The sequence below is a fragment of the Caenorhabditis elegans genome, chromosome IV (assembly GCF_000002985.6).
Source record: "Caenorhabditis elegans chromosome IV".
Taxonomy (NCBI): domain Eukaryota; kingdom Metazoa; phylum Nematoda; class Chromadorea; order Rhabditida; family Rhabditidae; genus Caenorhabditis; species Caenorhabditis elegans.
In genome coordinates, this window is record NC_003282.8 from 9,257,275 (window position 1) to 9,284,739 (window position 27,465).

General features: G+C 34.4%; 6 protein-coding genes, 2 non-coding genes and 1 pseudogene across 13 annotated transcripts; 5 read left to right on the top strand and 4 right to left on the bottom strand.

Annotated features, from left to right (window-relative positions):
• Positions 1-1,646: 1,646 nt before the first annotated feature.
• Positions 1,647-2,494, bottom strand: Y11D7A.10 (the record flags this gene model as incomplete). Of its 3 annotated transcripts, NM_001268451.2 has the most annotated exons (3): positions 1,654-1,899; positions 2,317-2,375; positions 2,432-2,490. In NM_001268451.2, the coding sequence occupies 3 exons, from the start codon at positions 2,484-2,486 to the stop codon at positions 1,801-1,803; spliced, it is 213 nt and encodes a 70-aa protein (NP_001255380.1). In that variant the 3' UTR covers positions 1,654-1,800. The 3 variants fall into 3 exon arrangements, with proteins under 3 accessions (NP_001255382.1, NP_001255381.1, NP_001255380.1); NM_001268453.3 differs by lacking the exon at positions 2,432-2,490 and having other exon boundaries at positions 1,647-1,899; positions 2,317-2,373; NM_001268452.3 differs by having other exon boundaries at positions 1,652-1,899; positions 2,317-2,494.
• An 841-nt stretch (positions 2,495-3,335) lies between these two features.
• On the bottom strand, positions 3,336-4,513 carry col-120 (Nematode cuticle collagen N-terminal domain-containing protein). Its single transcript, NM_069216.7, has 4 exons — positions 4,403-4,513; positions 4,268-4,352; positions 4,122-4,221; positions 3,336-4,074 (listed from the first exon to the last, which is right to left on the bottom strand). The coding sequence occupies exons 1-4, from the start codon at positions 4,477-4,479 to the stop codon at positions 3,395-3,397; spliced, it is 942 nt and encodes a 313-aa protein (NP_501617.1). The 5' UTR covers positions 4,480-4,513; the 3' UTR covers positions 3,336-3,394.
• Positions 4,514-4,532: 19 nt separating this feature from the next.
• On the bottom strand, positions 4,533-6,996 carry flh-1 (FLYWCH transcription factor 1; the record flags this gene model as incomplete). 3 transcript variants are annotated; one of them, NM_001129334.4, is made up of 4 exons in its annotated part: positions 4,533-5,328; positions 5,384-6,154; positions 6,203-6,428; positions 6,941-6,996. In NM_001129334.4, 4 exons carry the CDS (start codon positions 6,955-6,957, stop codon positions 4,828-4,830), a joined length of 1,515 nt encoding a protein of 504 aa, NP_001122806.1. In that variant the 3' UTR covers positions 4,533-4,827. The 3 variants fall into 3 exon arrangements, with proteins under 3 accessions (NP_001122806.1, NP_501618.2, NP_001255383.1); NM_069217.9 differs by having other exon boundaries at positions 4,534-5,337; positions 6,941-6,989; NM_001268454.3 differs by lacking the exon at positions 6,941-6,996 and having other exon boundaries at positions 4,535-5,337; positions 6,203-6,427.
• Positions 6,997-8,507: 1,511 nt separating this feature from the next.
• Positions 8,508-9,290, bottom strand: Y11D7A.19 (NADH dehydrogenase [ubiquinone] 1 alpha subcomplex subunit 13). The gene is made up of 2 exons (NM_001136401.4): positions 8,975-9,290; positions 8,508-8,922 (listed from the first exon to the last, which is right to left on the bottom strand). The coding sequence occupies exons 1-2, from the start codon at positions 9,071-9,073 to the stop codon at positions 8,536-8,538; spliced, it is 486 nt and encodes a 161-aa protein (NP_001129873.2). The 5' UTR covers positions 9,074-9,290; the 3' UTR covers positions 8,508-8,535.
• A 3,531-nt stretch (positions 9,291-12,821) lies between these two features.
• flh-3 (FLYWCH transcription factor 3) lies at positions 12,822-14,664 on the top strand. Its single transcript, NM_069218.3, has 4 exons — positions 12,822-13,152; positions 13,251-13,589; positions 13,696-14,091; positions 14,147-14,664. Exons 1-4 carry the CDS (start codon positions 12,823-12,825, stop codon positions 14,342-14,344), a joined length of 1,263 nt encoding a protein of 420 aa, NP_501619.2. The 5' UTR covers position 12,822; the 3' UTR covers positions 14,345-14,664.
• A 234-nt stretch (positions 14,665-14,898) lies between these two features.
• On the top strand, positions 14,899-14,919 carry 21ur-10539. Its single transcript, NR_056380.1, has one exon.
• A 388-nt stretch (positions 14,920-15,307) lies between these two features.
• Positions 15,308-16,365, top strand: srg-52 (annotated as a pseudogene). The gene is made up of 3 exons: positions 15,308-15,744; positions 15,947-16,213; positions 16,255-16,365. Coding segments are annotated over exons 1-3 (815 nt in total).
• A 776-nt stretch (positions 16,366-17,141) lies between these two features.
• Positions 17,142-25,839, top strand: nmy-3 (Myosin motor domain-containing protein). The gene is made up of 24 exons (NM_069219.8): positions 17,142-17,316; positions 17,707-17,866; positions 19,121-19,255; positions 19,361-19,539; positions 19,652-19,820; positions 19,913-19,976; positions 20,025-20,360; positions 21,207-21,325; positions 21,370-21,475; positions 21,554-21,783; positions 21,854-22,145; positions 22,283-22,350; positions 22,464-22,588; positions 22,636-23,197; positions 23,245-23,319; positions 23,381-23,494; positions 23,568-23,654; positions 23,802-23,947; positions 23,995-24,085; positions 24,146-24,289; positions 24,356-24,852; positions 24,937-25,021; positions 25,109-25,613; positions 25,661-25,839. Exons 1-24 carry the CDS (start codon positions 17,273-17,275, stop codon positions 25,720-25,722), a joined length of 4,395 nt encoding a protein of 1,464 aa, NP_501620.2. The 5' UTR covers positions 17,142-17,272; the 3' UTR covers positions 25,723-25,839.
• Y11D7A.22 lies at positions 20,385-20,484 on the top strand. Its single transcript, NR_101945.1, has one exon. It is a non-coding gene; the product is annotated as a small nucleolar RNA Y11D7A.22 (small nucleolar RNA).
• Positions 25,840-27,465: the final 1,626 nt, after the last annotated feature.

Here is a 27,465-nt window from a genome sequence, read left to right on the forward strand (position 1 = left end):
TGTACTATGAATAAGTGAAATCCTGAATTCAATTAGTGGGAAAATTTGAAAAAAAATATAATTGAAGAACTTTTAGAACTTTTGGGAAGCGAGAAGAATAGGTCAATACCATGGAAAGGACATTTCTCATGAATCATGTCAATCGCGTTGCCTTCTTCATTCTATTCCTTCACACTTCATCAATTGTGTATCAATTCATACAAATCCCCTCCAGAAAAAAGAGGAAAAAGATAGACTGTGATACAGTAACGAGACATAGAGATAATAAAATGAAACTCTACAGAGAAAATGAGAAAACCGACGGAAAACGATGTTGAGAAGCGGGGGTAGATGAGGCAAAAAAGGAGAGGATGGCTGATGAGAACTGGATCTTATGGATGAAGAATGGATTGGCATAAGAAACACTGAAGAAAGACGGAGAAAGAAGCTTGAAAATATTTATGGTGTGAAAGGAAACAACCACAAAATGTCTGATGGCGGTGATGGTTTGGGGGTAATTCAAAAGAGTGAATGAAACTATGAAATGATTGGGGGAATGCATTTTTTTAATGTAGAGGTTCTTCTTTTGAATCCTTATCAGAATGACCAAATATCATAATAAAACTTATGAAAACATTTTGGAACGTTTTCTTTTCAAGTCAAAAAGCGGTGAAAACTCAGTTTTCTCAGTTTTTTTGGAAGTCGCCAATCAAAGAAAAAAGTGTATTTCAGTTTAATGTTCTAATTATGTTTAAAATATTCATATTCAAAGATTGTAGGGACTCGAAAAGTGGCACAAACGTAAATAGTGTACACTACTATTTGGCTCAAAGTAAAGCAACTTTCCAAATTAGAAAATTTTTAAAATAATTGTAGAAATTGCTTGAAGAACACATTATTATTAGATGCTGAAAATTGATATCTGGAAAAATTTCTATATCGTCATTTCGCTGAAATTCGACATGTCGGTTTAAATGCATATGATAATATTCTGAGTAGGTCTTGCCACGATTTCAGTCACTACAGGTGTCCAATTTTTCAGATGTGTTCATTTGATAAAGAAAATGAAATTTATAATTTTCAAATTCTGATGTACTTAGAGAAATCCAGTTTTTGTATCACTAAATTTTAAAAAATTGGATTTTTTACTAATTTGGTGAATAGTTTTTCTTCGTAATAAGAAGAATCAAGACATGTGTTGCGACTTAATGAATGATTCCATGTTGAAGTAATAATTTTAAAAAAGCCTGTACAAAATTTCTGGTTAGTTCCTCATCCGAAAAAGTAAAAAACAATGTTGTTTCAAATGTTATGAAAGTAAAATGACTTGTGTGAACGTATCAAAGAAAAGCATCTTCGACGATCCGACCCCAAGTTTCTAGCCTTCTTCTCTCTCTCTCTCTCTTTGTCTCCTCCGTTCGCCTCCTTAAAAAACTTGTCTTCAGTCTTCCGAATCATCCGTTTTCCGATTGGCATTTGGCTTCTTCTTGTCGCCACTAGCCCCTTGTCTTCTTCCTATTTCTTCACTCTTTTCTTCGAAAATCCGAAAAGCGAAAATCGTTTTCGAGAGAAGATGCCCTTTCTTGCGGCCGATTAGCCGCCAAACTGTTGTTGAAAGCGCGCTAGAAGACCCCAAAAACCGGTTTTTAAACTTTTGAACATAGAAGATGGATTCATCCGGAGGTCAGGTTTATCTACTATTTTTGAGACGGACACATAAAAAAGAGAACTTCTATGCGACTAATTAGTTTTCAGGAGGAAAAAGGAAATGATTGATGGGTAGGTTGACAATTACAGGAATAAAAAAATATAAATTATCATTCACTGATCGGCTTTCGGTGTCTTGTCATCGGTAACACCATATGGTCTCAATGCTGGGATCTTCTCTTTCAGCCATCTCACGTAGAACAGTTCTTGCCTCTGCAATGAAAATGCATTTTAATTACTTCAAAGGATATGTATTTAATTTTTTAAAATATGTTCTTTTGATTTATTAACTCAGTTTTTTTTACAATTTAATTTGTGAAAATTTCAAGAGAAAGAAGTCGCAAATATGGCGAACAACTTTCCCGGGTTCAGGATATTGGAATTACATGAGACCAAATGTTCACGTCAAGCACATTGAGCAAATGCTATAACTTTTTTTGTTTATATGTGATAATATGCACCATGTTAGCGTTAAGATAATTAAATTTGAATATAATCTTGAATTTTAAAAAAATAACCGGTCCAAAAAGTTTTCACATATATATTTTTTCATTTTATAATATTCTTTGTTCAACTATGTTTAGCCGGTAATTTTTTTTTCAAAGTTGTTATCGAATATTCTCTACTAACCTGATGTGGAGCCACGAGCGACGGGTTATTCTGGATGGTGTAGTAGGCGACGTGCATCGCTGAAAAATAATTATGGTTTAACTCTGAAAATGTTCTGAAAACAACCATCGCTTACACACGATGAGACCGGCAAACAGACTGAGTTCGGTGACTGTGCGTTTGTTGACCATTTTGCTGAAAAGTCAATAATTATAAGAGAAATTATGAGATTTAAAACAACGGAAATAAGAAGAAAAAAAACATGAATGAAACAATATGACCCGAGGCGCTGAGAAAATGATGACAATTCTGTGGTGTTTACACTCTTCAGTAGTCTGCTACGTGACTATTGGCACCTACACCTTTTTTCCTTTTTTCAGAATTCAAAGCACACAAGAAAACTAAAATTTAATAAATGAAAGTATCATAACGATGAAAGTGTGCATGTAATTTCCTAAAAATTTGGTATTAAACTAAACTCGAAGCATTTCTATAATTATTTAAATGATTGGAATTCAGTACGATAAAAACTAGAAACAATGAAATCCGATAAGATTTAGATTTAAATATGCTTAAACTGAAAACAATTTGATCTCTTTTAAACTTAGAAATTGATTATTTACCTTAGATTTGTCAGTACATATATCATGAAAACGAGAGTTTTCAAATAAATTGCTATACTTTAATTTCAAATCAACAAACGTTTCTAATGATTTTAAATGTTGAAGAACATGACGTAAATTTCAATTTTGGCTCATTTCGGAGAAGTATGGGCGATGATAGTTGATTTTTAACAGTTTATATTAACAAAATGTGTAATGCAAACCGATTTTTACAAAAATTAAGGTCGGGAATTCATTAAATAAAAATTTAAAGTAAATTTTAAACAAAACGTGCAAAAATTAAAAAAAATAAGACGCAAAAAATAAAATACGAGCAGCGTCAGAACGGAGTATTGTAGTTTTTTATGTCTGTGTCTCTTCGTCTTGCGTTGTGTTTCGCAGATAGGTCACTGTACTTTTTGAATAATTTAAGTAAATAGTGCTAAAAGTGTTCATTATTTACAGAAACTAAATCTAATCAACAAAACAGATAAAAATTAGTATCCAGGAGCAGTTCGTGGAGGTGGGCAGTGTGAACATTCTCCCTTTGCTCCCAAAGGTCCTTGTGCTCCAGGTTCTCCATCAGCTCCAGGTCCTCCTGGTGCTCCATCAAATCCTTGGTCTCCAGGTGGTCCTGCTGGTCCCTTGTTTCCTGGTCTACCATCATTTCCACGTGGTCCTTGCGATCCAGTAGCTCCAGGAGCACCACGAAGACCTGGTGGACCTGCTTGGCCTGGAATTTCGTTAACTGTTCCGGGCATTCCATCGTCTCCACGTCTTCCAGGTCGTCCATCTTCTCCATTTGGTCCACGTTCTCCCTGCTCTCCTGGTCTCCCGCATCTTCCATTTCTACCAGGCATACCATCCATTCCAGGTCGCCCAGAATTACCCTGAGGACCTGGATTTCCTGGTGGCCCTGGTGGTCCTGCTGGGCAATCAAGCTCAATTTGTGATCCATCAGAAGACGATTCTCCATCCAAATCTTGCCCATCTCGTCCAGGTTTTCCGGCTGGTCCATCTATTCCATCTCGTCCTGGTCGACCTGGGAAACCTGCTGGCCCAGCAAGACCAATTCCACAGCTGCAACAAGAATCGGAAGAAGATGAAGAAGAAGTGGATGCAGCGTCGTATGGAGATGGAGCTGGATGACTTCCAGAAGCTCGAGAGGGGGAAGAAGCTAATATTGAATTAGTTTCAAAAAGTCCCACAAAAGTTACAAGTTACCTCCATATCCAGCTTGTCTTTTTACTGGCCCTGAACCAACAGCCTTCGTTGATTCATACATATTTTCCAGATTCTTAGCCCCGTCAACACAAAATCCAACCTAAAAATGCAGAATAAATACCAAAATGTGAATAGAAATCACTTGCATCAGTTTGAACAGAGCTTTGAATATATTGTAGATATGTGTAAAGCCCAGGAATTAGAATAATGCACATGATTCCAGAAGCAGCACTGAAAATTTCCAGCTTGTACTATTCTGCCACGTGGAAATCGGAACATACCTGACAACAGTCGCCACGAAAGCAACTTTTCGAAGTTCATCCTCTTCAGAATTCACTAAATTCTTCTTCAAATTCATTTCTTCTTCCAATCACCTAATCATTTTCAACTGTGTTTTATATCATTCACGCTTATCACTTTACTGTTTTATTACAATCCTACAACGGATAGAACACGTTAAAAAATAAGGATAATTGATAGCAAGTCAAAGATAACATTACACATTATTAGTGGAATGGTTCAAAAAACATCTGGAAAAGGGAGGTAGATGTGATTTAGATTGAATCGTAGACTTAGGATGAGGTTTACATTGGGTAAAAACCAGTTTCGATGGAGAAATGTCACAGAAAATATTTAATGAGATAGGTGGAGAGTGGAGGAAATTTTACATTTTACACATATAAAAAACAATCAGTATTCGGTTAAATTACACAGCTTGATCATCCACATACATCAGTCGCCAACGGCTTGGATTTGAAATGTCGAGCAGGAAGAATTGATTATTGTCCCAATTATTCAACATGGGTTGATTGAACATTACACTGATCTTTGGTGAAATTCCGAAAAGAAGCATTCCGATACATTGTTGACCACAGAAGTCTTGAAGTGCCTCTTTTAAGTGTGCTTCATCACGGAGATTGATTCTCATTGGAACATAGAGATGCTCATCTGTTCCATCATTTTTAGAAAGGAAGAATTCAAAATGATGAGTCGGAGTCGTAGTAGTTCTTGGATATCTGTTCGGTTCTCCTTTCCACAGTTTTCTCAATTTTCTGGCAAGCTCGAAAGTTGGCTGGAACATCGGATCTCTTCTCAAATCATGTTCTTCATTCGTCAAATCAGTAGCTTTTCTTTTGATTGCTGGTTGTCTATATGAAGGTGAGTCGTAGTTCTCTGTTGGAATTATTAGTGGAGCAATTGTGGCGGTCTGCAATGGCTTAAAAATTATTATAGAATAAACTTTCAACACTAAGTTGACATACCAAGTTTGGAGACATATGCTGTGTGTATCTTTCAGGAGTGAATTGTTCGTTTTTCACCATATTTGACATCTCCGTTTTAATATTATTTAAAAATGGCATCTGCGCAAGGAGCATTGAATGAGACGTCATTGGAGCAGTGGCCGAAGTTGACTGGAGAAAAGACGCGACCCCAGAAGATGTGGGTATTGAGCCATTCTGCATTGCTTGCGCATAAGCTGCTCGAGCCGCCACAATTGATGATGCACTTTGTTGCTTCTGTTGTTCTTCTTCTTGCTGTTGAACGAGCCTCTTTGCAGCTGCTTCTCTATCCGCAACTTGCTTTCGGATCTTTCTTCGTTGATTTGGATCAGCAACATTTCCAACTATGTAGACACGATTTCTTTCGATATTCGTTGGGTCCAATCCATAAAGTCTAACTTCTTCATCTATTGGTGCACTGTGATTGTGCTCATGGATAAACGTGAGGATCTTTTCAGTAACAATATCCGTATGCATTCGTGCTTTACAAGTGTTCTTGTATTCACATCTCCAGAAATATTTCTTTTGACATGATGAAAGCTTGTCAAATGTCATGAAAAATCCGTTTGAAAACACTTTCAGACGAGTTTTCTTTGGGATATCAGTACGTGGAGAACCTGCATCTCTTTTAGCAACCGCAGTGGATCCATTGGCGAGAGCGGCGGTCAATAATTTTGACATGGTGAGGCCTGCGTTGTCTCCGAATCCACCGGCACTGGCACTGGCAAGAAGTGCCTGTAAAACAGCGTTGTTCTGAAATAACAATCAAATGAAATAACATCTTGGATAGAGGAAACTTACTTTAATAACGCTAGACATATCAATTCCGCTCGCGAGCAACTGGTTAACAGGAGCAGATGTAGATGCTTGGGACACAATCTCCATTGGTACAGCTGTGACAGAAGTCGATGGTTCGGAAGTTTCGGCTTCTCCATCATCGGATCTAACTTCAGGAGCATCCGCAAGACTTGGAGCATTAAGAGAAGACGACGACGGAGGGGATGGAGAAGATATGTTGGAGTTCATTCTGAAATTAATAAATTATTCTAAGTTACATGGAAGATAAGACCAATTGAGTGATGAGGTTAAAATAGGAAGTAAAAAACTATGCAGCCAGACGGTAGACCAAAATCCTATTGGAATGACATATTTGTAACATTAGCAGCGTTCGGGGGTCTAAGTCTCTCAACCCAACGGGGAAAGGGCGGGACATTATGGTCCCTTCTTCTGCGTCTCTCTGATTCATTTGTTGTCTCTTCTAATGACGTGCGCGGTCAGCCGCTCGCGGACCGCGTACGCGCACTCTTGGGTCCGTTCCACTGTTTACACCAAAGAGGTCCTTCGTGGGAGGGCAATCGCAGCAAACGGGAGCAAAAAAAGACGACGGCATGGAGGCAGCGGGGACAGATGGTGACGTTGGATTACAGTAGATAGGGCGATGTTGGGAGGGGAGAGAAGAACGCTAGACGTGAGAAAAGGGAGACATGTAGGATTAACAATAGAGGCAAGCGTTTTTTTATGATTGAGCAGGAGCCTTACGATTCTGGCGAATACATCCTCCGATATTAGATAATTGGAAGACGCCGTCCTGAAAATAAATTTAGATTTTATAAAAATTTCGAATAAAATAGATTAAGATGGCAACGTGTGTAAAAAAACAAATACTGCCTGTAAAATACAAAAGCGAAAAAAAAAACGATTTTTAAACAAATGTCTCATAGTTGAGAATATTTTGATTTATTTTTGGTTTTATTTTTAGATTTGGCAAAAATAATTTAAAATAATCCAAAAGGAACTTCTGTTTATTTAGGTTGGTTTTTTAAGCATTTGAGAGATTATAAGAATAACTTTCGGTTTTCTTATAATTGGAAATTGAAAATTACTATTTTAACGATTTAATATGAAAAGAAATTGCGAGAAACACAGATCTGTCCAGAGAAAAAACAAATGAAACGAAAAATGATGAACAGTTATGCGCGTGGACTACTGTCACTCATTGACGTTTTTTGTGCAATAACGGCTACGATAAATTGCGTATCACTGGAAACTTATTTGAACAGGCCTAAAAAACAAAATAGAATATTGCATGTTGCTTTGGTGGTCCACGAGGTTGTGAAAATGGAAAATGAAATATCAATAAGTCACCATATATATTTTTTACATAGTTGCAGCAGTTTCAAATAGGAATTCATCTCTAATGGGATGATGCAAGTGAATTTTTCTACATTTCTCAACAATTTATTTGCAATGCAAGTAAGCAGCGAAATGACGCGAAATTCGCAATTTTTTTACATTTATTTACATTTCTCTACATTTCTCGACGTGGGAAAAAACACTCATTTTTCGTCAAAACCACGTCTTTAGTTCATGACTTTACCTTCCCAGACGTTCACGTTTGTGAAAAGTAGTGTAAAATGGGAAAAATAAAAATAATTTGAGAATTTTAAAAGATAGATGCGTGGTCATTCAACGTGGTTTTGAATTCTAAAATTTAAAAATGATCAAGTTTGATTTTTCAAATTTGGCTGTTTTGCAACACCACGTTGAATGGCCACGCATCTATCTTTTAAAATTCTCAAATTATTTTTATTTTTCCCATTTTACACTACTTTTAACAAACGTGAACGTCTGGGAAGGTAAAGTCGTGAACTAAAGACGTGGTTTTGACGAAAAATGAGTGTTTTTTTCAAATGTCGAGAAATGTAGAGAAATGTAAAAAAAATGGCGAATTTTGCGTCATTATGCTGCTTACTTGCATTGCAAATAAATTGTCGAGAAATGTAGAAAAATTCACTTGCATCATCCCATAAAAAGCATTTTACTAGCACATATGAAGAAAATAACATTACAATATTATTTGAAAATTCAGAAACGATCATAATCTCTTCCTCTTCTAGCCCGTACGTGGTTTGGCTTTGGTTCTTTATCAAAAAAGGGATGCAGCCTTTTCGGCTCACAGTTAACAATTTGGTGTAAAATCCACTTGTTGCTTAAAGTATGCAGCCGAAAATATTCAACAGAATCAAATCTATCAAACATTTTTTGAAAATTAACTTTTGTTTATGGGGTGCTGAGATGTATACAAAATTTCGATCTGAAGAAGAGAAGAAATGCATTTTAAAAGACCTCAGAAGTCATGGGAACATTAATATTGTGTGGAAGAGAGCTTCATCAACCGATGTGAGTGCCACCAAACAAACGAATTCTTTTCTTGGAACATGATATATTTGTGGGAGTCTTATTCGTTCTTCTACTGTATTTCTCGATGGTTTTATGGTGTTCATCCAACTCTGAGCAAAACCAAATCCCATTGTAATATTATCTTGTGCTCGCTGTGACCAGTGCTCTGGAATTCCCCTTTTTGGGCTGTTTGGAGGTACTATTGGATCATATTCTTTAGGTTCTGTTACAGGAGACCTTGTTGGAGACGGTGAATTGTGACGAGACTGTGTTGGAGTTTTTTCTTCTGATGACAAAGGAGATGGAGGATCAAATGGAAAGTACTGATGAATGCGAGAATCCTGAAAGAGAACAAAGGTTGCTCAGAGTTCTCATTAAAATTCAAAAACTGACCTTTCTAGGAAAAATTGGTGGAACTATGCATGAGCGTCTTCTAGGATTACTGTATGGACTGGAACGTTGAGATGTATCATTTCTAAGAACATGCCGCATGTATTGTCTTCGTTTCCTTTTGGAGAATCTCTTACAGGTCTTGGAACTCTTTCAGTTCTTGGGGGCGTGACCATTAAATTTCGGAAAAATGGATGAAGATTACTATGATGTGATTCTTCAACTGTTTCATCTAAACTCTTTGTATCTTGTTCTGTTCGTACTTCATCGTCCACAATGCTCTGTGATCTTCTTCTAGGAGTACTTTGATTTGACATTCTGAGAAACTCAATATTCGATAGATTTGTAAACCGTATGAGGCAATTTAATATATGATAAGAACTTAAGAAAAACAAAAAAGGTAACAGGATACATAACAATTCATATGCGTAAAGTAAAAAATTTGGTTTTTACCAAATATATTTGGAAACTTTAGAGAGAAGCAAACGCCGAAGTAAAAAATATTTCTCCGATTTTTTTTTTCAATTTTTAGTTGATGAGAATTCTCAAAAAAATTTGAAAAAGTTTGATGATTTTGAGAAATGGAGGATTACCTGTATTTTTGAATGCAATATTGACTTCGTAAATCAGGAGTGGTGAAAGCTAGATATTCGCTACTTTTTAACTGTGAATTTTTGCATTTAAAATAAAATTTCCTAGAGTATTGAATGTTTTATTGGCCGTTCTACATACATTTGGATAGACTGAATTGGGAACTTTTCGATTTAATAGTTTCATTTTAAAAAAAGAAGTTTTATCCTTTGAAGTACTACTCTTAAGTTTTGTCTTACTCAAGACAAGAAACATCCTGATAAAAGAGTAATAAATAACTAATCGATTAGAAAAAATGCACTGTGTTGTCCTTGGCGACTCATTCAATGGTCCCGTTGTGCATCTTTTTTCTGTCTATGATCTCTCATTTTAACACACTATTTTGTGAAGCTGTACGTGATGTGGAAGGCCATCAAATACCAGAATGTTGTATGGAACACAACTACTTTGTAGGCAATTAAACATTGTGTAAACTTTCCAATCTGTTTCTGATTTTTCAAATTGAAAAATACAATACTTCAAATAATATGATGTGGGTAGACAAACTTTATCATTTTGTTTTGACAACAGTTAATTCAAAAAGGAAATGTTTAACTGAAAGTAATCTTGATGTAAAAAGAGTTGACTTTCAAAAAGTAAATGTTCAATTCAATATTTATAGCGATTTTTAAGATTTCAAAGTGCCTTCATGATGCTGCTAGATGAATCAAAAACTTCATGATGTTTACTCTGTACTCAAAATAATTTATATCATCAGGTTTTTTACATCTTGCTGATCAATCACCATTTCCAGCTCTATTCTTCCAACGACCATTAACTAGAGAGCACATGCCAAAGAGAGGTACCAGATTATGCATACCATGTTCCCGTCTTCTTGAACCTTCACTAGATGGTTCAATAGTATAGGAGAAAGAGAGACGAAGACATCGAGAAAGTGTGAAAAAACGAGGCAGAGTGCGCCCGGGAGACGTCGATTGGGGGGAATGGTGGAAGGGTGAAGGAAAAGGGAAGAATATGAGACGATAGAGAGAAACGGGGGCACTGACGTAATTTGGAATGTATTGAGAGTTGGGGCTGACCTGGAATATTGAAAAGAGGGATCATAGCGAAGAAAGGGGTCGGATGACTTGGGAAAAAGCCAATTTTTAGAATTTGTTTCCGGTAGAATACAGGATCTCCATTAATTATAGATTTTCTCCAGTGTTTAATAAATATTCACAGTATTTTCCAAGAAGTTGTAAATAATTAAATACGTTTAAATTAAAGTCGAGCATTGAAAAAACAATAGTTTGATGACTAAATCAGTTTTGGTGGAAGACTTCGCAACCAAAGCAAAAGTTTTACAGAGGTTATAGTGGTAATTTTTATCTTAAATTTTAGTTAAATTATCTCTATCCTGAATGGTCTCATAGCATCATATTTCCATAATTTATAGCCACCCTGTATGTCGACTCTATGCTTCCAACCCCGAAATCATCTGCAATTAATCACTTTATATTTTCCACCAATCGAAGAAATTGTGAATTTATCGTCGCCCTCTTCTCAATTAAGATCTATTGTCTTTCAATCAATCATAGAGCACATCGCCTCCCTTCTCACATGCCCCACCATTCCATTTTGTTGCACACAGTTTCATTCTGTTGTCTAAAACTGTTGTCATCTGCCTGATGGTCGGGGGTCCCGTCTCATTTTTTAGTGTCCCGTGCAAATAAATGTGTATGTTTTGCCAAATGTTTTGAGAGGTTTAGAGCGATAATACGCAACAGTTTGGCGGCTCTTTTTATGAATTTGATGGTCTCTAGGTCTTACAGTAGATCTATTGAACCACTCGGATTATTGTGCTTTGAAAATCAAAATTGGAATTTCACATATTTCGACGGGTTTATGTGTTAGACTACTTTTTATCTCAAAGCAACCAAAAGCTGGTACAGTAACCTGAAATTTTTATTCGTTGCTTACCAACCGATTCCGAATTTCTCTCTTGCAGAATTATCGCATATTGTCACTTCTGCTCGAATCAGTTTATTTCCTATCTAGAATGACCTCACCAACTCCTTCTTCCAAATATAGGTTATTCTTCCCGGTTCTATCTATCTCTCCCTGTCTCCTCTCTTGTAGCCAAAGCGAACCGTCGAAAACGCAGCCTGTTCCTCTTTTCCTCGACAGCGTCCTCTTCATCAAAAGAGCCTGTGAATCGGCGAGACGTAGACAATCAGAGAGGGAGCCAAAAAGACGGGAGGACCCCTCCCGCGCGCGCTTGTCTGCGCACGGACCAGTTCACCCCTGCCAATGGTGTTGCAGTGGTGTGCTCACTCCCCCTCCACACATACATCACAGCGTTCTCTTTCTTCTCCAGTCTCGTCGCCCCGTTTTTTGGGTGGTCCGTTCTTGTGGGCGTGTGTGTGTATGTGTGTATGAGAGTAGGATAGTGCTTGGCGTCCCGGCCATCGAATCGATATTTTTGTATTAGCAGTGCGATTTTAACTTTGACAACATTCCCATCTAGGGGCTCCCACGTCGCTCCCAATTTTAACCACTTTTCTAGTTTAGCTCGTAACTTTGAAAACTCTTTAATTAATTTTAAACTTTGTATTGAATATAAATATGCTATTTCTTCCCGTTGCAATTTGATATATTAATCCTCTAAACTTGGGAACCCGGCAGGTTACACATGATCCTCGAACGTTTTTTCTGGTTCCTATTCATTAATTCATCTAATACAAAACTATAATAGCAGACAGCTGCTGTCTATTTCTAAACTCAGTGGATCATTGTTTGTTCCTCAGTGTCTGCCTCGCGCGCCGATCTTCCGATCCATCTCTCGCACATGCACCACTTTTTCGTTGGCTGTGGTCCCTACAGATGTGTGACTGTCTTTGTATTGAATGCTTCGGAGACGACTGAATCTTCGTATTGAATCTTCGTTTAATCAGCTCACTGTTTTTTAATACATGTTCATCCCTCTCTAATTCTTCATACATCTTCCATTCCCATTATTTTCATCTACCGTATTTCCTCATTTTTGAAGATCTATGAACGTTTCTGTGCAAAATTGGGTAGATAACTCTCAGGTCACACTATCTATTTTTCTAGAATTTTTTTGTTGTTTTTTTTGTTTTTTGTTTTTTTTCTGAAGGTCACTTATAAGTCTTGTGATCTACGCACATTTTTCAAAAAAAAACTAACAGTGCAGGCTGTAATCTCTAAGTTTAAGTTCTTTTATTTTCTACTTCTTTACATTTATGTTCTAACTTTTCAGAATGAACCTTGCGTCTCAAATTTCTCAAGCAAAAACAGGAAATGCAACTATGGAATGGGCAAAGAACTACGTATCAAAATTGAACGATGGTCAACTGGCTCTTTTGCAGAAAATGTACGCAGATCACCAAGCAAAACTGAAAGCTTCAGAAGATGAAAAAAAGAAGAAAGAAATGGAAGAACTGAAAATGAAAGCACAGCAACAGGCGATCCTTGACTCACTTACACAACAAATTCCCATCATGGTTGATGTCCTCCGATCTTCGACTTCTCCAGATTCACAGCCAAGCAGTAGTAGCAGTGTTATGAGCAGTACCGATGAAGACCAAATTGTAAGTTTTCACTTAAACTTCAATTTTTTGAATTTATAAAGTGTAATATTTTTGTTTAAAATTTATCGTTTCTAATCTTTATTCATTTCAATTTACAGACAGTGAAAGACGTGCTAATCGGAAAAATCAACAAGGCTCAGAGACAATCTTCACCGAACAGCTCGAAGCCGTACACTCCACGTGGAATTCGTGAACGTGTACTTTTTGATGAACATCTCTACGTGTTCGACAAGTGCTCATATGATAGCAAGAAGAGATTCTTCAGATGTGAACGAAAGAATACTTGTCCAGCACGTATTCATACACCATTTGATGCTGAACGAGTCATTCATAAAGTACAAGTTCACAATCATCCACCACCAACTACTTTTGATCTTGCACATTACAATATTGATTATGGAAAAGTCAAATCAGGACACATCTTATCTCTCAATGGGGTTAGTTTTATTTTTTATTTCTAGTTTCATTAGAGTCGGACCATCCTAAGGCTGTTTTTTAGAGTTGGAATCATAATTATCTTTATCAAAATGTTTAACTTTTCAGCCTCAACAAACCAAGAACCTATTGCCACCATCACTTCTCACTCCAAAATCTGATTTGGAAGATGAAACTCTTTCTACAAAAACTGAACAAAAGAATGCTTCAACAATGAATATTCTTCTAAGTATGACAAATAATTGCGATGGACGTAAACCAATCACACTTCGACTTCCTGATCTTTTTAACAAGATCTCAGAAATGGAAATACACGATATGGAGATGACGTTGACAAAGTTTTTGTTGGAGAACAGAGAATTGAGAACTGATTTGATTAGCAGAAATGGAGATCTTCCAGTATTCTTTCCAAATGCACACAATGATGAACTAGTTCTCTTTGTGGCTGATCAACATGAAAATGATTCAGTATTTCAAATGATTCGAGTTTCTGAAAGGAATGAGGTAAGTAAAACAGTGAACCTTCGATTTGAACAGTACAGAAATCGGAATTTTTCAGAAATCAATTCGTCAAGCAATTCAAGAACACCTTCAAAAAGTATCCAATCGTTCACTAATGATGAATATTTCATCCAAAATCAATGTTCCCCTATCACAGCAAATGATCGATCAATGGAGAACCGAGGAATTTATTCGATTAGATTCCTCAAAACCAAACTTTTGGAAAATCCATCATGTTTCCAAACTTCAAGATTAAATTAACTATGTTTTTGTTTATTTTTATTATCAAGTTCATATTCAATGTACTTCCGATTGCTAGTTATTTGTACTAAAGAGCGCATATTGCCCTCAAATATTTCATTCCCGACCCACTTTCATTTTATCGGGTGCTCCATTCCAAACTTTCATCGATTCGAAATTTGTATTTCACGAGTTTTAAATTATTTTCCAAATGATCTCTTTTCATTGTATCGCCAATCTTCCTCCTCTTCTTGTTTGGTTGTCATTTTTCCCTTCATCTCTCTAACTTATAAACTAACCAAATACGGAGTTATTTTATAAATATCAGTATTGAAAAAGTTCAATTGAGAAATCATAAAGAGATTTCCTCGCCTCGCCGTTCGGCTGAAACGCCCTGGCAAACTTTGACATCTTGTTAAAGGTGGACTACGGCCTGTGGGGAAAATAATTAAAGCACATTACAGGTCCTGAATAGCAAAATATCATAATAAAACTTTTCAAAAAAAAATTTCCAGGATTTTTCAAACGTTTCATCATGACATTATACCAAATCAATGGTTTTTTGATTAATTTCCCCACAGGTAGTCCACACTTTATGAACATTTCTAGAAGCACTCCATTTTTGCAATGTACACAATCTTTAAAATAGCAATTATTCAAAGAAAAAACACAAATGGATAAGTTCAAAACTTCAATTTCCATGTATCTGTTCTAATACACAATTATACGGATAGATGTAAATAGCAAATGTTTAAGCGGCATTTTTAGTGTAAGGTTATATATACAAAATTACTATATTGCTCCAAAAGTGATCTGTCACCCGGTTAGGTTTTTGATTCCAATCAGTTTTTCACATCTAATAGTAAGCGAGTTGTACCTTTAACTACCTATTTTCAATTTTCCATCAATCTACACTCAAACGTGGTTTGTAAATTGTGTGAGAATAACGGCGCCATAGAGCATATTCACTTCTATTCTAATGCTTCCGTTGACTAGTATATGGCTTTGCTATGGAATTTTTTCGGCTTTCATAATGATTTTTATGGTAGTATTGCTCTCAGTTAACGAACAGTTCACAAATTCATTTTACCGCGTTATAACAATGGATATAATTTTGAATCTTCTCTGTTGGATAAATACTTGGCCACATTAAATGGTTTTTAGAGAAGATGGCTTAAAATTTGCTCTTGCACTTTACGAAAGCTATAACAAAAGTATTGATATGTTCTATTTTGTGCAAAATGTATTCTTCCATGTCCAGAGTGTCAGCACAATTTGTATATGTTGTCATCGACTATCAACTGCACTATTTGAGAATTCGAGTAAATTTTGGAAAAGATATTATATTTTGATTTATGTTATCATTATTATCTATTCATTTTTTGCTGTTTAACTGTTGCACCGACCTGCAATAAAGTTTGATTATGATCTGAACAAATTTTATTCTGAACGATCAACAAAGGTAAAAATTAGGTTGTTATAAAATATTTTTAAAAAATCTAACAACAGAGTAATCGACTTTAAGTTTTTGTAACTGAATATAAGAACCTATCAAAACAAATCGTCTTTCTCGTTTATCCAAAAATTTGGTCTAATCTTTAAGCGCCTGGAATTTCAGGATCAATCGGTGTCTATTATACTTTATATGCGTTGTTTTGTCGGTGGATATTTTTTGGCAATTACCATAATTGGTTTCACAACACTGTATCAAGTTAGAAAACGACTTGCATCTCAAGATAACCAATATAAAGATTTTCTTCGAAAAATGTCTTTAATCACAATTACCCATACTTTTGTTTATGCAATGGTATTGGCTTGGCAGACAGTAAGCGGGATTATACTTTATGAGAATGTTATAGAAATTCTGATGACTGTATCAGATATGGTAAGCTGTCTTTATTCTCATAGAGATACTTTGATGTTCTGATGGCTTATATATTGTTAATCTTTGATGGAAACGTGCAATCAGTAATAAAAAGTAAATTTTCTATGTTAACCATTGTTAGAGGAAGCATCTCGGACATTCAAGGGTCTTAGATCACTATTTCGTTTTTTGTGAAGCTTATTTTATGTATATGATAAATTTTTAATTGAAATAATTGAATTTCCATTTAATTCTGAAGATTGTAAAATTCTTTGTCCTTTTCATAGATAAATACTCTGTGTTAAATATTAATTATGGAAATCAAGAATTTTTTTGTTTCATAGAACTAGATCTGTGAAAAGTTATTTTTATATTGTTTGACTTCTGGAAGAACTATGTTGAAAAACTGAAGAGAAAAACTATTTTACGGCTACATTGCAGAAACCAATTATTGTTGATGTCAGGGGATTCAAAATATCGATTAAAACTACTGAGAAAGTTCCGTTTTTTTTAACCTGAGAAACACATTTAAATAATAGAAATAAGTTCTTGACCAAAAAATCTTTAAAAAAATATGTATGAAAAAATTAATAAACGCAAGAAGATGGATCGTACCCTAGAAAGGAGTACTGACAGCGGCTGATGATCTTCATGTATCTTACAGGAAACTTACAGGAATCATTCAAAACCCGATCAAAATTTGCCGACTGCTCCTCAAATCCTTCATTTTCTCATAATGACAAGCAATTTGCACGAAAATGATTTATCACTCATTTATTCATTTTTCTGTTTTCCACTTCAAAATCTCTTGCCCTCTTGTCATAGTGTTTCGAACAAGAAAAAAAAGATGAAATGAGAATGAATAATCAGAGAATAAAAATGAAAGAGACATAGGCACTTATACAACTATGGGGAGGATCGTGGGTCCCGTCCCCCTCTCCCAGTTTTTCTTCCCACAAATTTTCGTTTTTCTGTGTGTAATCTTCAGAGAGAGAAAGAGGGAGAGATCATCACTCGTGTCTTTCTTCTTTTCTAAACTGATTCACTCATTATTCAACATTGGTTTTTAAAGAGAAAACAATGGATTCCAGTTCTGGTATTGATCTGGAGCCCAATATTCTCAGGTAAATCATCTAATTTTTTAAAAATATTTTGAATAAGTTACGGTTACGGTAGGTAGAATTTTGAGTTTTTTTGTTGGCAATTTAGCGAGATGGCATAGTGACAAATGTATTTCTATTTTTTTTGGTATTAGAATATATAAAAATATTTGATTGATCTGGAAATAAATTGCATTTTGATTGAGAAAAAAAAGTGTTTTTTTTTTTTGACAATTTGCAACTTTCAATCACATTTCACAACAAATTGACAGATATTTTCAAATTAAAATTAAAACCAATTTTGGAAAAATCTTTGAAATTTTCATTTACTAATAGTAAGTTTTTTCTTTGGGATACATGTAGTATTTTCGAATGACAGTGGCTCCTGTAAAACCAACGATCAATTTTTTATAGACATTTGCAAACGAAAAAAGTAGAAGAACGAATTGAAGACTTGAATAATCAAATTTGGATTGAAGATGATTTATATGGTTATCGGATGGTCACAGTAATTGATGAAGGTCTTTCTGATTTATTGGTTGGATTTAGGGATGAACAAGGATTCTTCGAAAAGGTTGGTGTTTCAGGAATTTCTATTTTTCTAGAAATGTTCTAGAAATTTCTATATCTATCAGAGGTTCGAGCTTGTCCGACTGTAAAAAATAAAACAGAATAATGTTTGCGAAACCGAAAAATTGTTTTCTGCATTTGAAGCTGTAATATATTTTGCAAAGCTATCAAACAAATAACCCCTACCCCGCCACTTTTTTTCTAAAGTTTCAATTTTTGAAAACTTGGTAAATTTTTTATTTTACTATTTCACTATCCTGTGTCAAGTTTGAGTAGGTTTTGATTTAATGAAACATTTGAAAGTTTTTATTTGTTCAAAGGACCTAGTTAATTAGCTTAATGACTTTAAGTTTACGATTCCAAGAGCTTCATCGTAAAAGTCAGAGCCCTGTCTTTTCATTTCTTTTCTTGTTATTTTTACCTCTTGCAGACGTTCGTTTGTCCATCAGGTCATCAGGATCTCAAATTTCGTAAAAAATAAATGGAATGTGAATAAGATGAAAGTTTAGTGTGAAAAGGGATGAGATAAGAGAGACTGCAAAAAATCAAAAAATATACTTGTGTAAAAATGAGGGACGCTCTTCGTTTTTAAAATGACCGGAGGCAAAGGAGAGATAGGTCATTTGCACATTATGTCGCAGCTTGTATGTTTCAAAAAAATTGTAATTGATATTTTTTCAATGCAAATGTGTTTTTGAAATCAGGTTAAGATGCGGAGAACTTTATTCTGAACAAATTTTTAAAAAGAAGGGATAAAAAGAGATGAATGGGAAATGTTTCTGGCTGGCACGAATCCAATGATCAACAGCTGACTTGGAATCATGGAATGGGACGTTTCATGTTTTTGAGAGAAAAATAGATTCCAAGTGGAATTAATTTGAGAGGAAACAATAAACAGTAACTTTAACTTGGAAAAAGCTATTTTAAAAGAGAATTCCGTTAATGCCTATACAAAACTATTTAAAAACGAATAAAGTTTATTTTTTCCCGCAAAAAAAAATAGAAGAAGCAATAATAGTTTAATTTTTCCAAAATATTTGCGAACTTTTTTATAGAAAAAAAGTGGTAAAATAAAATCTATGAAATTTATCAGTTTCGCTTGAAAAACTGTTCGTTTTCCGCTTTTTCGGTCGTTTCCTTTTCTCGTAAAAGCAAACATTCAGTTTTAGCAAAAACGCATACATTCAATTTTTAAATTTTTAATTTAAACTTTAAACTAGAAATTGAAAGATACAATTCTGAAAAAATACAATTACAGAAACGAATTGAAAAAACGAAATGCGAAGTACCGAGTTTAAATAACTATTCAGAAGATTTATGCACACTGACACAGCCGAATGCAGCTACAGTACTTAATGCACTTAAAATAAGATATACTTCAAATGTTATTCATGTAAGTTAACAAATTACTCGATATTGTGTTTTTAATTTATCATAATTTTTCATTTGGTGATAAAGATTGAGCGATCTTTTATTTAATCCAAAGAGGTTTTTTCAGACGTTTTGTGGTTTATTTTGTGTAGTAATTAATCCGTGGAGAAATATTCCAATATATTCGGATGAAGTGAAACAATTGTATCAATTACAAAATGATCTACCTCCACATGTATATTCTGTTGCACAGAATGCATTTCATGGAATATTGAAAGGAGGAAGAAATCAGTCAATTCTCATTACGTTAGTTTATAAACATAAATCAGCTAACTAAAACTCTTGGTTTTTCGACACTAACTCAACAATTTTCGAAACCCTTTCAACGATCTGTTTTCTTACAATTATTATTTTCCAGCGGAGAATCAGGAGCTGGAAAAACGGAAAACACAAAGAAAATTATTGATTTCATATTGAGCTCGAGTGTTTCAAATAATACAATTGGAGATTGTGTTGTGACAAGTGGAGTACTTCTAGAAGCAATGGGAAATGCACGAACTACTCATAACAGTAATAGTTCTAGATTTGTAAGTTTTCTAATTAAATTGAAAGCCGAGAATGAGCAACTGAATTTTGTTAAGAACTTTCTTTTAAAACTTTATTAATTTTACACATTTAGGGAAAGTTCATACGAATCGAGTTTGACGAGAACTCCAAGTTGATCGGTGCAAAAATTGAATGCTGTGGGTCCATATATACAGAAGTCACTTCATAATTTTGAAAACTTTCAGATCTTCTTGAAAAATCTCGAGTAGTATTTCAAAGTGATGGGGATCGAAATTTTCACATTTTCTATCAAATGCTATCGAATTACTTTGACAATCCACACAAAAGTTTTCTGAAATTATCTAAAAAAGTTAATGAATACAAATATCTTCGGAATGATGACTCAATGATTGACGATGCTGAAACTGCAAAAATGACAGATGAAGCATTTACAAGAATTGGTTTGAGCGAAGAAGAGAAAATATGGATATTTCAAATTTTATCAGCTGTTTTATGGATTGGTGATATTAAATTTGGAGAACGATCTGGTCTTGATGTTTCTTTTGTGGAAAGTATGCAAGGTGAGTTGACTAGACAATTAATTAGGTGAGCGACTTACGATGCCTGATCCCGAAAAATGCATCAGAAAATATGAAATGGCGCGAGGAGGGTGAGTAAAAAGGCTGGGAAGATGAACATCTTGTCGCTTCCACAGGATGAAAAATGAGTTGACAACCCAAAAACATTTTATTATTTTAAATTCTGTTTGAAATCAGTAAAATAAGTTTGAAATCAGTAAAATATCAACAATTTTGAAATATTGAAATTTTCGATAATTGCCGAATTTCCGCCCAGCCCATCCCTGGTTTGGAGGACTGTGATCATGTTCATCGAGTATAAACACGTTTATATCCAGTCTGTAAACTTGTAGGATTTTTAAAAATTTACTCTATGATTGCCAGAGCTCATAGAATACTAAGTTCCCTATTTTAATTTAAGAATACTTAGAAAATGTCCATGAACTCAAATCTTGTTTAGTTTAAAGTTGCATTTCTATATCTCCGTGTGTAGTATTCAACCTTTTTTTTACTTTATCTTTGACACCTGTCATATAATTTGCAAGTCACTTTTCTCACTCTTGAATGTTTTCAACATCTTTTTCTCATCTTCTCATCATTTTCGTTCACCTACTGCTAACCCGAATGAAACAGGGGGACACTTTTAATTGATGGTTGAACAAAAATTCGTTACACTTGTTTCTTTCGTCACTCGACCTCGGAGCACGAAAAAACCCAATAGCTCCGGCGGAAAAAGATGATAGGAAAAAGTCATGAAATCGTAGTGAAAAAGATGAATTAGTTGCAATGAACACATAGAAAACAGTGAATAGGGAACAACTGGGATTTTTAATTAAAAAATATTTTCAGAAGTGGATAATATTGCTGAATTGTTAGAGATGAAAAGTTCCAAGTTGGTAGATGCACTTACTCAGCCAACAATAAAGGTTCATGATAAACTTATCAGGAAAAATCAAAATTTGGCAAAGGTGACACAAAACTTATTGTGCTTAAAAATATCTGAACGTTTTAGACTCTTAGCTCAGCATCAGCTATGGCCAAAATTCTGTACGAGAGACTATTCGGATGGATTGTAAAAAGATGTAACGATGCTTTTTCAGTCGATGATACCGAAAGCAGTAAGTTCTCAGACTATACTCTACAGGAAACATGATCTTGTTTAATCGGAAAATATTTAATTTCCCAAAATGTTTCAGCTTGCCGACTCAGCCGTTTCATCGCTGTTCTAGATATTGCTGGCTTTGAAATAATTGAGAAAAATTCTTTCGAACAATTTTGTATCAATTATACAAATGAGAAACTTCAACAATTCTTCAATCATTTCATGTTTGCGAAAGAACAAAGTGATTATTTGGAAGAGGGTATTAAATGGACCCAAGTCAATTTTGCTAATCATCTTCAGCCAACAATCGATTTGATTGAAAAGGTCAGTTTATTTTTTCTAGACACTAAAAATTAATAGTAAATTTTAAACGAAATCATTTGTTATGTTTCAGCCAATGGGAATTCTTTCGTTTCTCGAAGAAGAATGTGTTGTTCCAAATGGATCAGAAAAATCGCTTCTCGAAAAGCTCTGCTCAAATCTCTCAAATGATTCAAGTTTCAAAAAATCAAAGCAAACTCAGAAATGTTCGACAATTCGCCATTTTTATGTTCAACATTATGCAGGAGAGGTTCATTATAATATTGATGGGTGGCTGGACAAGAATCGGGATAACGTTGAGACATCAGTACTTGACATTCTTTCACAATCCACGCATCCTTTGCTGAAACTTCTATTCCCGCCAGGTTACTTTTTTTTTTGAAAAGTAAAGTTTTGACCTTCAACAATATAGACAAATGTCTTGAGTTATATGAATAGCAAAAAAAATTTCCAAGTTCAAAAATACTTTCTATTCCTCTATAGTTTCATTTTCTTATTGCAGTTCCCGTCAACAATCTGAAAACAAGACGTGGCACAATTACTAATTCTACAGTTTCATTCTTATACAAAGTAAGTTCATTATTTCCTCATTCTCTTTCAATAAATTCAATGTTTGTAATATTGAATTGAAAGTTTTAACATTTTTTCACATTTTTTCGGATTAAAAAACATTGAAACTTTAGAATCAATTGCAATGTCTCCTGGATACTCTCAACAGCTCTTCTGCTCATTTCATTCGTTGCGTGGTTTCGAACTATGAAAAACTCCCCGGCAAAATTGATGCTCCTCTTGTTCTCGCACAGTTAAAGTGAGTTCAACTTTTGAACTTACCTATTTTCGAGCGAAAAATTTCAGATGTAATGGAGTGTTGGAAGGAATCCGAATCTGCCGGGAAGGTTATCCGTCTCGTCTTTCACATTCTGAGTTTATTGAAAGATATTCACTTTTAATGAAAAACAAAGAACAATCAAAGGGAGCAAGTGAAAAGGAAAAATGTACATTGATATGTCAAGATGCACAAGTTCGAAAAGAACGATATGCTGTCGGAAAGACGAAATTATTCTGTAAAGTTGGAGTAATTTCTGAATTAGAAACAAAGAGAAATAACTACATTTCTTCTTTTATTATTCTAATTCAAGCAAATATTCGATACTTGAATATTCAAAAAGATTTGATCGAAAGAAGAAAGAAATTGGAAGCAGTTGTAACAATTCAAGACAACGTCAGACAATTCGCAGAGTTATCACAATGGCCGTGGTATCGGATTTATCATTTGACAAGAGGTCTGATACCCAGAAATAGAGATAAGGAAAGAATTGAAGAGCTGGAAAATGAAAAATTAAAGTTGGAAGAGGAAATTCAGGAAATGGAAATTAAAAATGAAGAAGCATTGAAAGAAAACTTAAAGTTGAGCATGGTAAGTAGCAAAGGGTGTTTAACAACTATTTAATTCTGAAATTTTAGCTATTGGATAGAGAAAAATCTGAAAAAGTCAAAGTACAGAAGGAATTAGAAGAGGTAGAAAAACAAGGTCGAGAGGTACGTTCAATTATTTGTTTGAAGTCACAATGCACATTTAATGTTAAAATCAAGTTTTCAGAAACTTCTTGAAAAGGAGCGAGAGTTTCGAAAAACAATGGAGGAAATGGAGCAGAATGAAGAGATTTTCAATGTTTTAGAAAGAAAGTACAATGAGCAACACAAGAAAGTTATGGTGAGTTGAAAGAAAATATGGAAATCATATTATTGGTTTTTTTTTTCAAAATGAAACATCGTTTTTCTTTCAGAAAATGAACGACGTTCTCCGTGAATACGAACGCAAAATTGAACAATTGAATATGGAGAAAACTGATTTGGAAAATGAAAATCAGAAGGTAAACTTTGTAGTTTTGACAATTCAAAATAGAAGACTGTGAAAATTTTCCGAATTTTTGTTTAATTTTGAAATCACCCATAAAAAGTTCTAGTTACAATCCAGTGTTAGTAAAACATCTCATGTTGAAAAAGTTTAAATTTTACAGTTGAGAGAAACACAAAATCGTCAGGATTCTCATTATTCAAATCTTGAAAAGGAAGTAATGGAAAAGTCGTCGTTGATTGATGAACTTCAGAATCAAATTCAAAAACTTTCCGATGAAAATAATGAACAGAGACTAACAATTGCAAAGTATGTGTTTTGATGTAAAATTATTGAAAGATTTTGACATTATTCAGACTAGAAACCGCATTGGAAGATGAAAAAGCAAGATTTGCTCGGCAGAACAACACGATTGGAGATATGCAAAAGTTAATATCAGAACTGAATGTGAGTTTTGACAGTTTTTACTTTTTATTTATTCTATGAAAATATTGCTTACTATTCCAGGAAAAAATAGCCCGATTCGACAATATTGCATTGAACGAGAGAAATTCCACTAGAAAAATTGAACGAGAGAAGGAAAAGTTGAATGAAGAGCTGACGACAGCCAAAGAAATAATTCAAAAACAGGCGAAGAAAATCGATGAATTGGTAGGTTCTTAAAAATTGAAATTTGATTTTTTTTCAGATCTGATTTCAGTTATTAAATTATTTCAGAAAGAAGAATGTCGAAAACGAAAAAATGAAGCGTCTCGTTTAGAAAGAAAATTGGAAGATAAAGAAGCAATGATGGCTGATTGTGTTAAAGAATTGAAAGATAGTCACAAGGAAAGACTCAAAGAAATGGAGCAAAAAGTTGAAGATGTGAAGAGAAAAAACTCAAAACTGGAAAATGAGAATTCAACTCAAAAAAGTCAGATTGAGACTTTCCAAAGAGAATCGAGTGTTGATTCAGACTACGGTAGATCAAGTTCAGGTAGACTCTCAACATTGGGAAGACAGTATTCTCTTACTTCAATTGGTTCGTTTTCATCAATTCGTACTGTTGGTTTGGGTAGCAGAAAGGATTCAATATCTGATATGACGTCATCGATGTATTCGTTGAGAAGACGAGACTCCACGTATGACATGACATCATCAACTATTGGATTGCAAAGATCTCCGTCAACATCACAGGTTATGGAAAAAGAGAGAAGAATTTTGGAATTGGAAAAGTAAGTACCAATTGATTAAAAAAATTGTATTTTTTCAATATTTTGGCATGGGAACTAGATCTTTAATTGCTATGATTTTTATAGAGAGAAGGCGGCAATAAACACGGATCTACAATTAGTGAAGCGAGAGTTGGATGTTTATAAATCACAGTTATCAGCTGTTGAATCGGTAAGATTTTAAATTTTTATTTCGAAAATTGTAAAAAAAATTATGAAAATAGTTAAGGCTCAATTAAAGTTTTTTCAATTCTTTCAGGAAAAAGAATCACTTCAAACGGCAAATCGAAAGCAATCAAATCAACTTCAAGAAACAACACGCCAGCTGAATTCAGCTCAAAAAAATGCAGATAATTTGGCACTTCGTCTGAAAAAAGCTCTGGCGGATTGTGATGAATGGAAGAAAAAGCATGAAGAATCAATTGTTGAGAGTAAAACTGAAATATTAATGGAAAGAAAACGAGCAATGGATAGAGCAGAAGCATGTGAAAAAGAAACTGAACTAAAACAGTCACGTATGGCAACAATTGAAAGTGCACGAATGGAATTAGGTGGAGAATTGGCAAGAACTCAATCGGAATTAGATAGATGTCGACAGATTATTATACAGTTAGAAGAGAATTTGAAGAGTCAAGAGTCATTGGGAAATAGTTTTGGAAGACATCAAACTAATTTGAATTTTGAGATTGAAAACTTGAGAGATGAGAATTGTGCGTTGAAAGCCAAAATTCGAAGACAATACAAACAAATTGAGTTGCTCACTCGTAAGTTTTTGAAGTATTAATTGAACAATTAATGGATATAATTACAGAACAAGACGAAACAAATGATGAGCTGAATCATTTTGAAAATAAAGTTGAACGGCTTCTTTGAGTTTATGTTCTTTTTATTCATTTTTAAAGAAATTGTTTTCCTTGTTATCTATTTTATATACTTATGTTAACATGTAGTTCCCTCATACCACCGGTGTTCAATAAATTTGTTTGTGTTAAGTGGACCGAAAACGAATCGTCGGTGCATCGGTGGCGGCCGGCTCGGTTTCAGACAATTAGAAATTCAACATTTCAACTGAAATTTCATCTTTTCATTTCTTCAATTCATTAAAAAACAAATATCTTATTCGAAATTAACAGGTGGCATTACTAAGTTTCAGTTCCACATCATTTTGGAAGTTGAAAAAGGTAAGTATTTGTATAAAAAAGATAGTAATGTCACATCAGAACAAAATATTTTCACATATGACGTTAGATCATGTTTGGAGAATCTTTCTTATTGATTTATAATTATCAAGAATTTTTCGGTTTTTCACATCGAGCTTCAAAAAGTTCTCTGCAAATATTCACCGCCATTTTGTAGGCTAGATGGGAATACCTTGATAACAATGGGCGCCAACTTACGAATAATTTGGTATATTTCAATCCAAAAATTGTCTAATCTTCAGTTTGTCACGTATCTATACGATAAAAGTTCAGCAAATCAAAAAAGACGTGCAGCATATTACCATACAAATATCAAAATTAACGGGCTACTTCCCTAAGTTATCTCTCTTATTTTCTTAAAAATCAGATATAGACAATCCTGTTGTCTAGTTAGGTTATTGAACACTTGATTTAATCTACTTCTACGCACTTCAGGACAATCGCCGAAACTGTGTGCTGTGACTGTCTGAATAACAAGAGATAAAAGTCAAAAACTTATTCCGGAGAACATCATAGAACAGTACTTATACATTTTAGAAACATAAAGCACTATTGAGGCTTGCGAAGATTTCCTCCACCGCAATTAGATGTTTGAGTGATTCATGGTCTCACATAAATGTTTTTTTAGGCTCTGAACCACTGTCGGTAATTTGTACTGACAACAAATAACTTACAGAGTACCAAAAGGTTTTCTCTAGTGTTATTTTCGAGTTTTACTTTCACTATCCAGGTTTTCCTGTTCGCTGAAACTGTAAGGACATCAGGTTTAGTCAGATTTACCAATTTCTTTCAAATTATTATTTTTTTTATTATCTTTGTTTAAATTATCAAAATTGCTAAACAACTAAAATAATTTCATCAAGTTTGGGTTTTTAACGGGACGTAAATAATCCCGATTCTATTGAACTGAAGATTTTTTCTGCGCACCGAGAAGAATCCTATTCCTTGGAAACCAAGAAAACATCATGTTGCATTAGAGTGGATATTTGAAAGTTTATATTTAGGTCGTCGAACGCGTTGCCATACATTCGAAGATGTTGAATACGGAAAGGAAAACGATGCAGAACTTTACGCAAGCTAGATTTATTCTAGCAAAATTTCAGTGTAGTCTGCATTCTGAATCACTTCAAGACACACATTGAATATCTGGAACCCATGAAAACCATGTTTTCTATTAAAAAAATGAGTTAAAAACAAAAAATCAGTTCTGTGAGAAAATTGTTTCATCTGGTATCATTTATGACTACATACTCTATGAATAAGTGCAAGATAGAGCTCCCAACAACTGTTTTTTACAATTATGGATGTCGGAAGCTTACGATTTAAAATTACGTACAAACAACTTTAAAACCAGATTTAAACCACATTTTTATTTGCTGAATAAAAAATAATTCATCAAATATATGCACATGCGCAT

Coding starts and splice junctions, on each gene's coding strand:
- col-120 (NM_069216.7), bottom strand. CDS start 4,479: ATGAATTTGAAGAAGAATTTAGTGAATTCTGAAGAGGATGAACTTCGA. Junction 4,222..4,267: donor AAAGCTCTGTTCAAACTGAT/GCAAGTGATTTC, acceptor CTGCATTTTTAG/GTTGGATTTTGTGTTGACGG. Junction 4,075..4,121: donor AAGACAAGCTGGATATGGAG/GTAACTTGTAAC, acceptor ATTCAATATTAG/CTTCTTCCCCCTCTCGAGCT.
- flh-3 (NM_069218.3), top strand. CDS start 12,823: ATGAACCTTGCGTCTCAAATTTCTCAAGCAAAAACAGGAAATGCAACT. Junction 13,590..13,695: donor ACATCTTATCTCTCAATGGG/GTTAGTTTTATT, acceptor TTAACTTTTCAG/CCTCAACAAACCAAGAACCT. Junction 14,092..14,146: donor GAGTTTCTGAAAGGAATGAG/GTAAGTAAAACA, acceptor GGAATTTTTCAG/AAATCAATTCGTCAAGCAAT.
- Y11D7A.19 (NM_001136401.4), bottom strand. CDS start 9,073: ATGCGGCATGTTCTTAGAAATGATACATCTCAACGTTCCAGTCCATAC. Junction 8,923..8,974: donor CACCAATTTTTCCTAGAAAG/GTCAGTTTTTGA, acceptor GTTCTCTTTCAG/GATTCTCGCATTCATCAGTA.
- nmy-3 (NM_069219.8), top strand. CDS start 17,273: ATGGATTCCAGTTCTGGTATTGATCTGGAGCCCAATATTCTCAG. Junction 23,495..23,567: donor AGCAACACAAGAAAGTTATG/GTGAGTTGAAAG, acceptor TTTTTCTTTCAG/AAAATGAACGACGTTCTCCG. Junction 24,290..24,355: donor CGAAGAAAATCGATGAATTG/GTAGGTTCTTAA, acceptor AAATTATTTCAG/AAAGAAGAATGTCGAAAACG.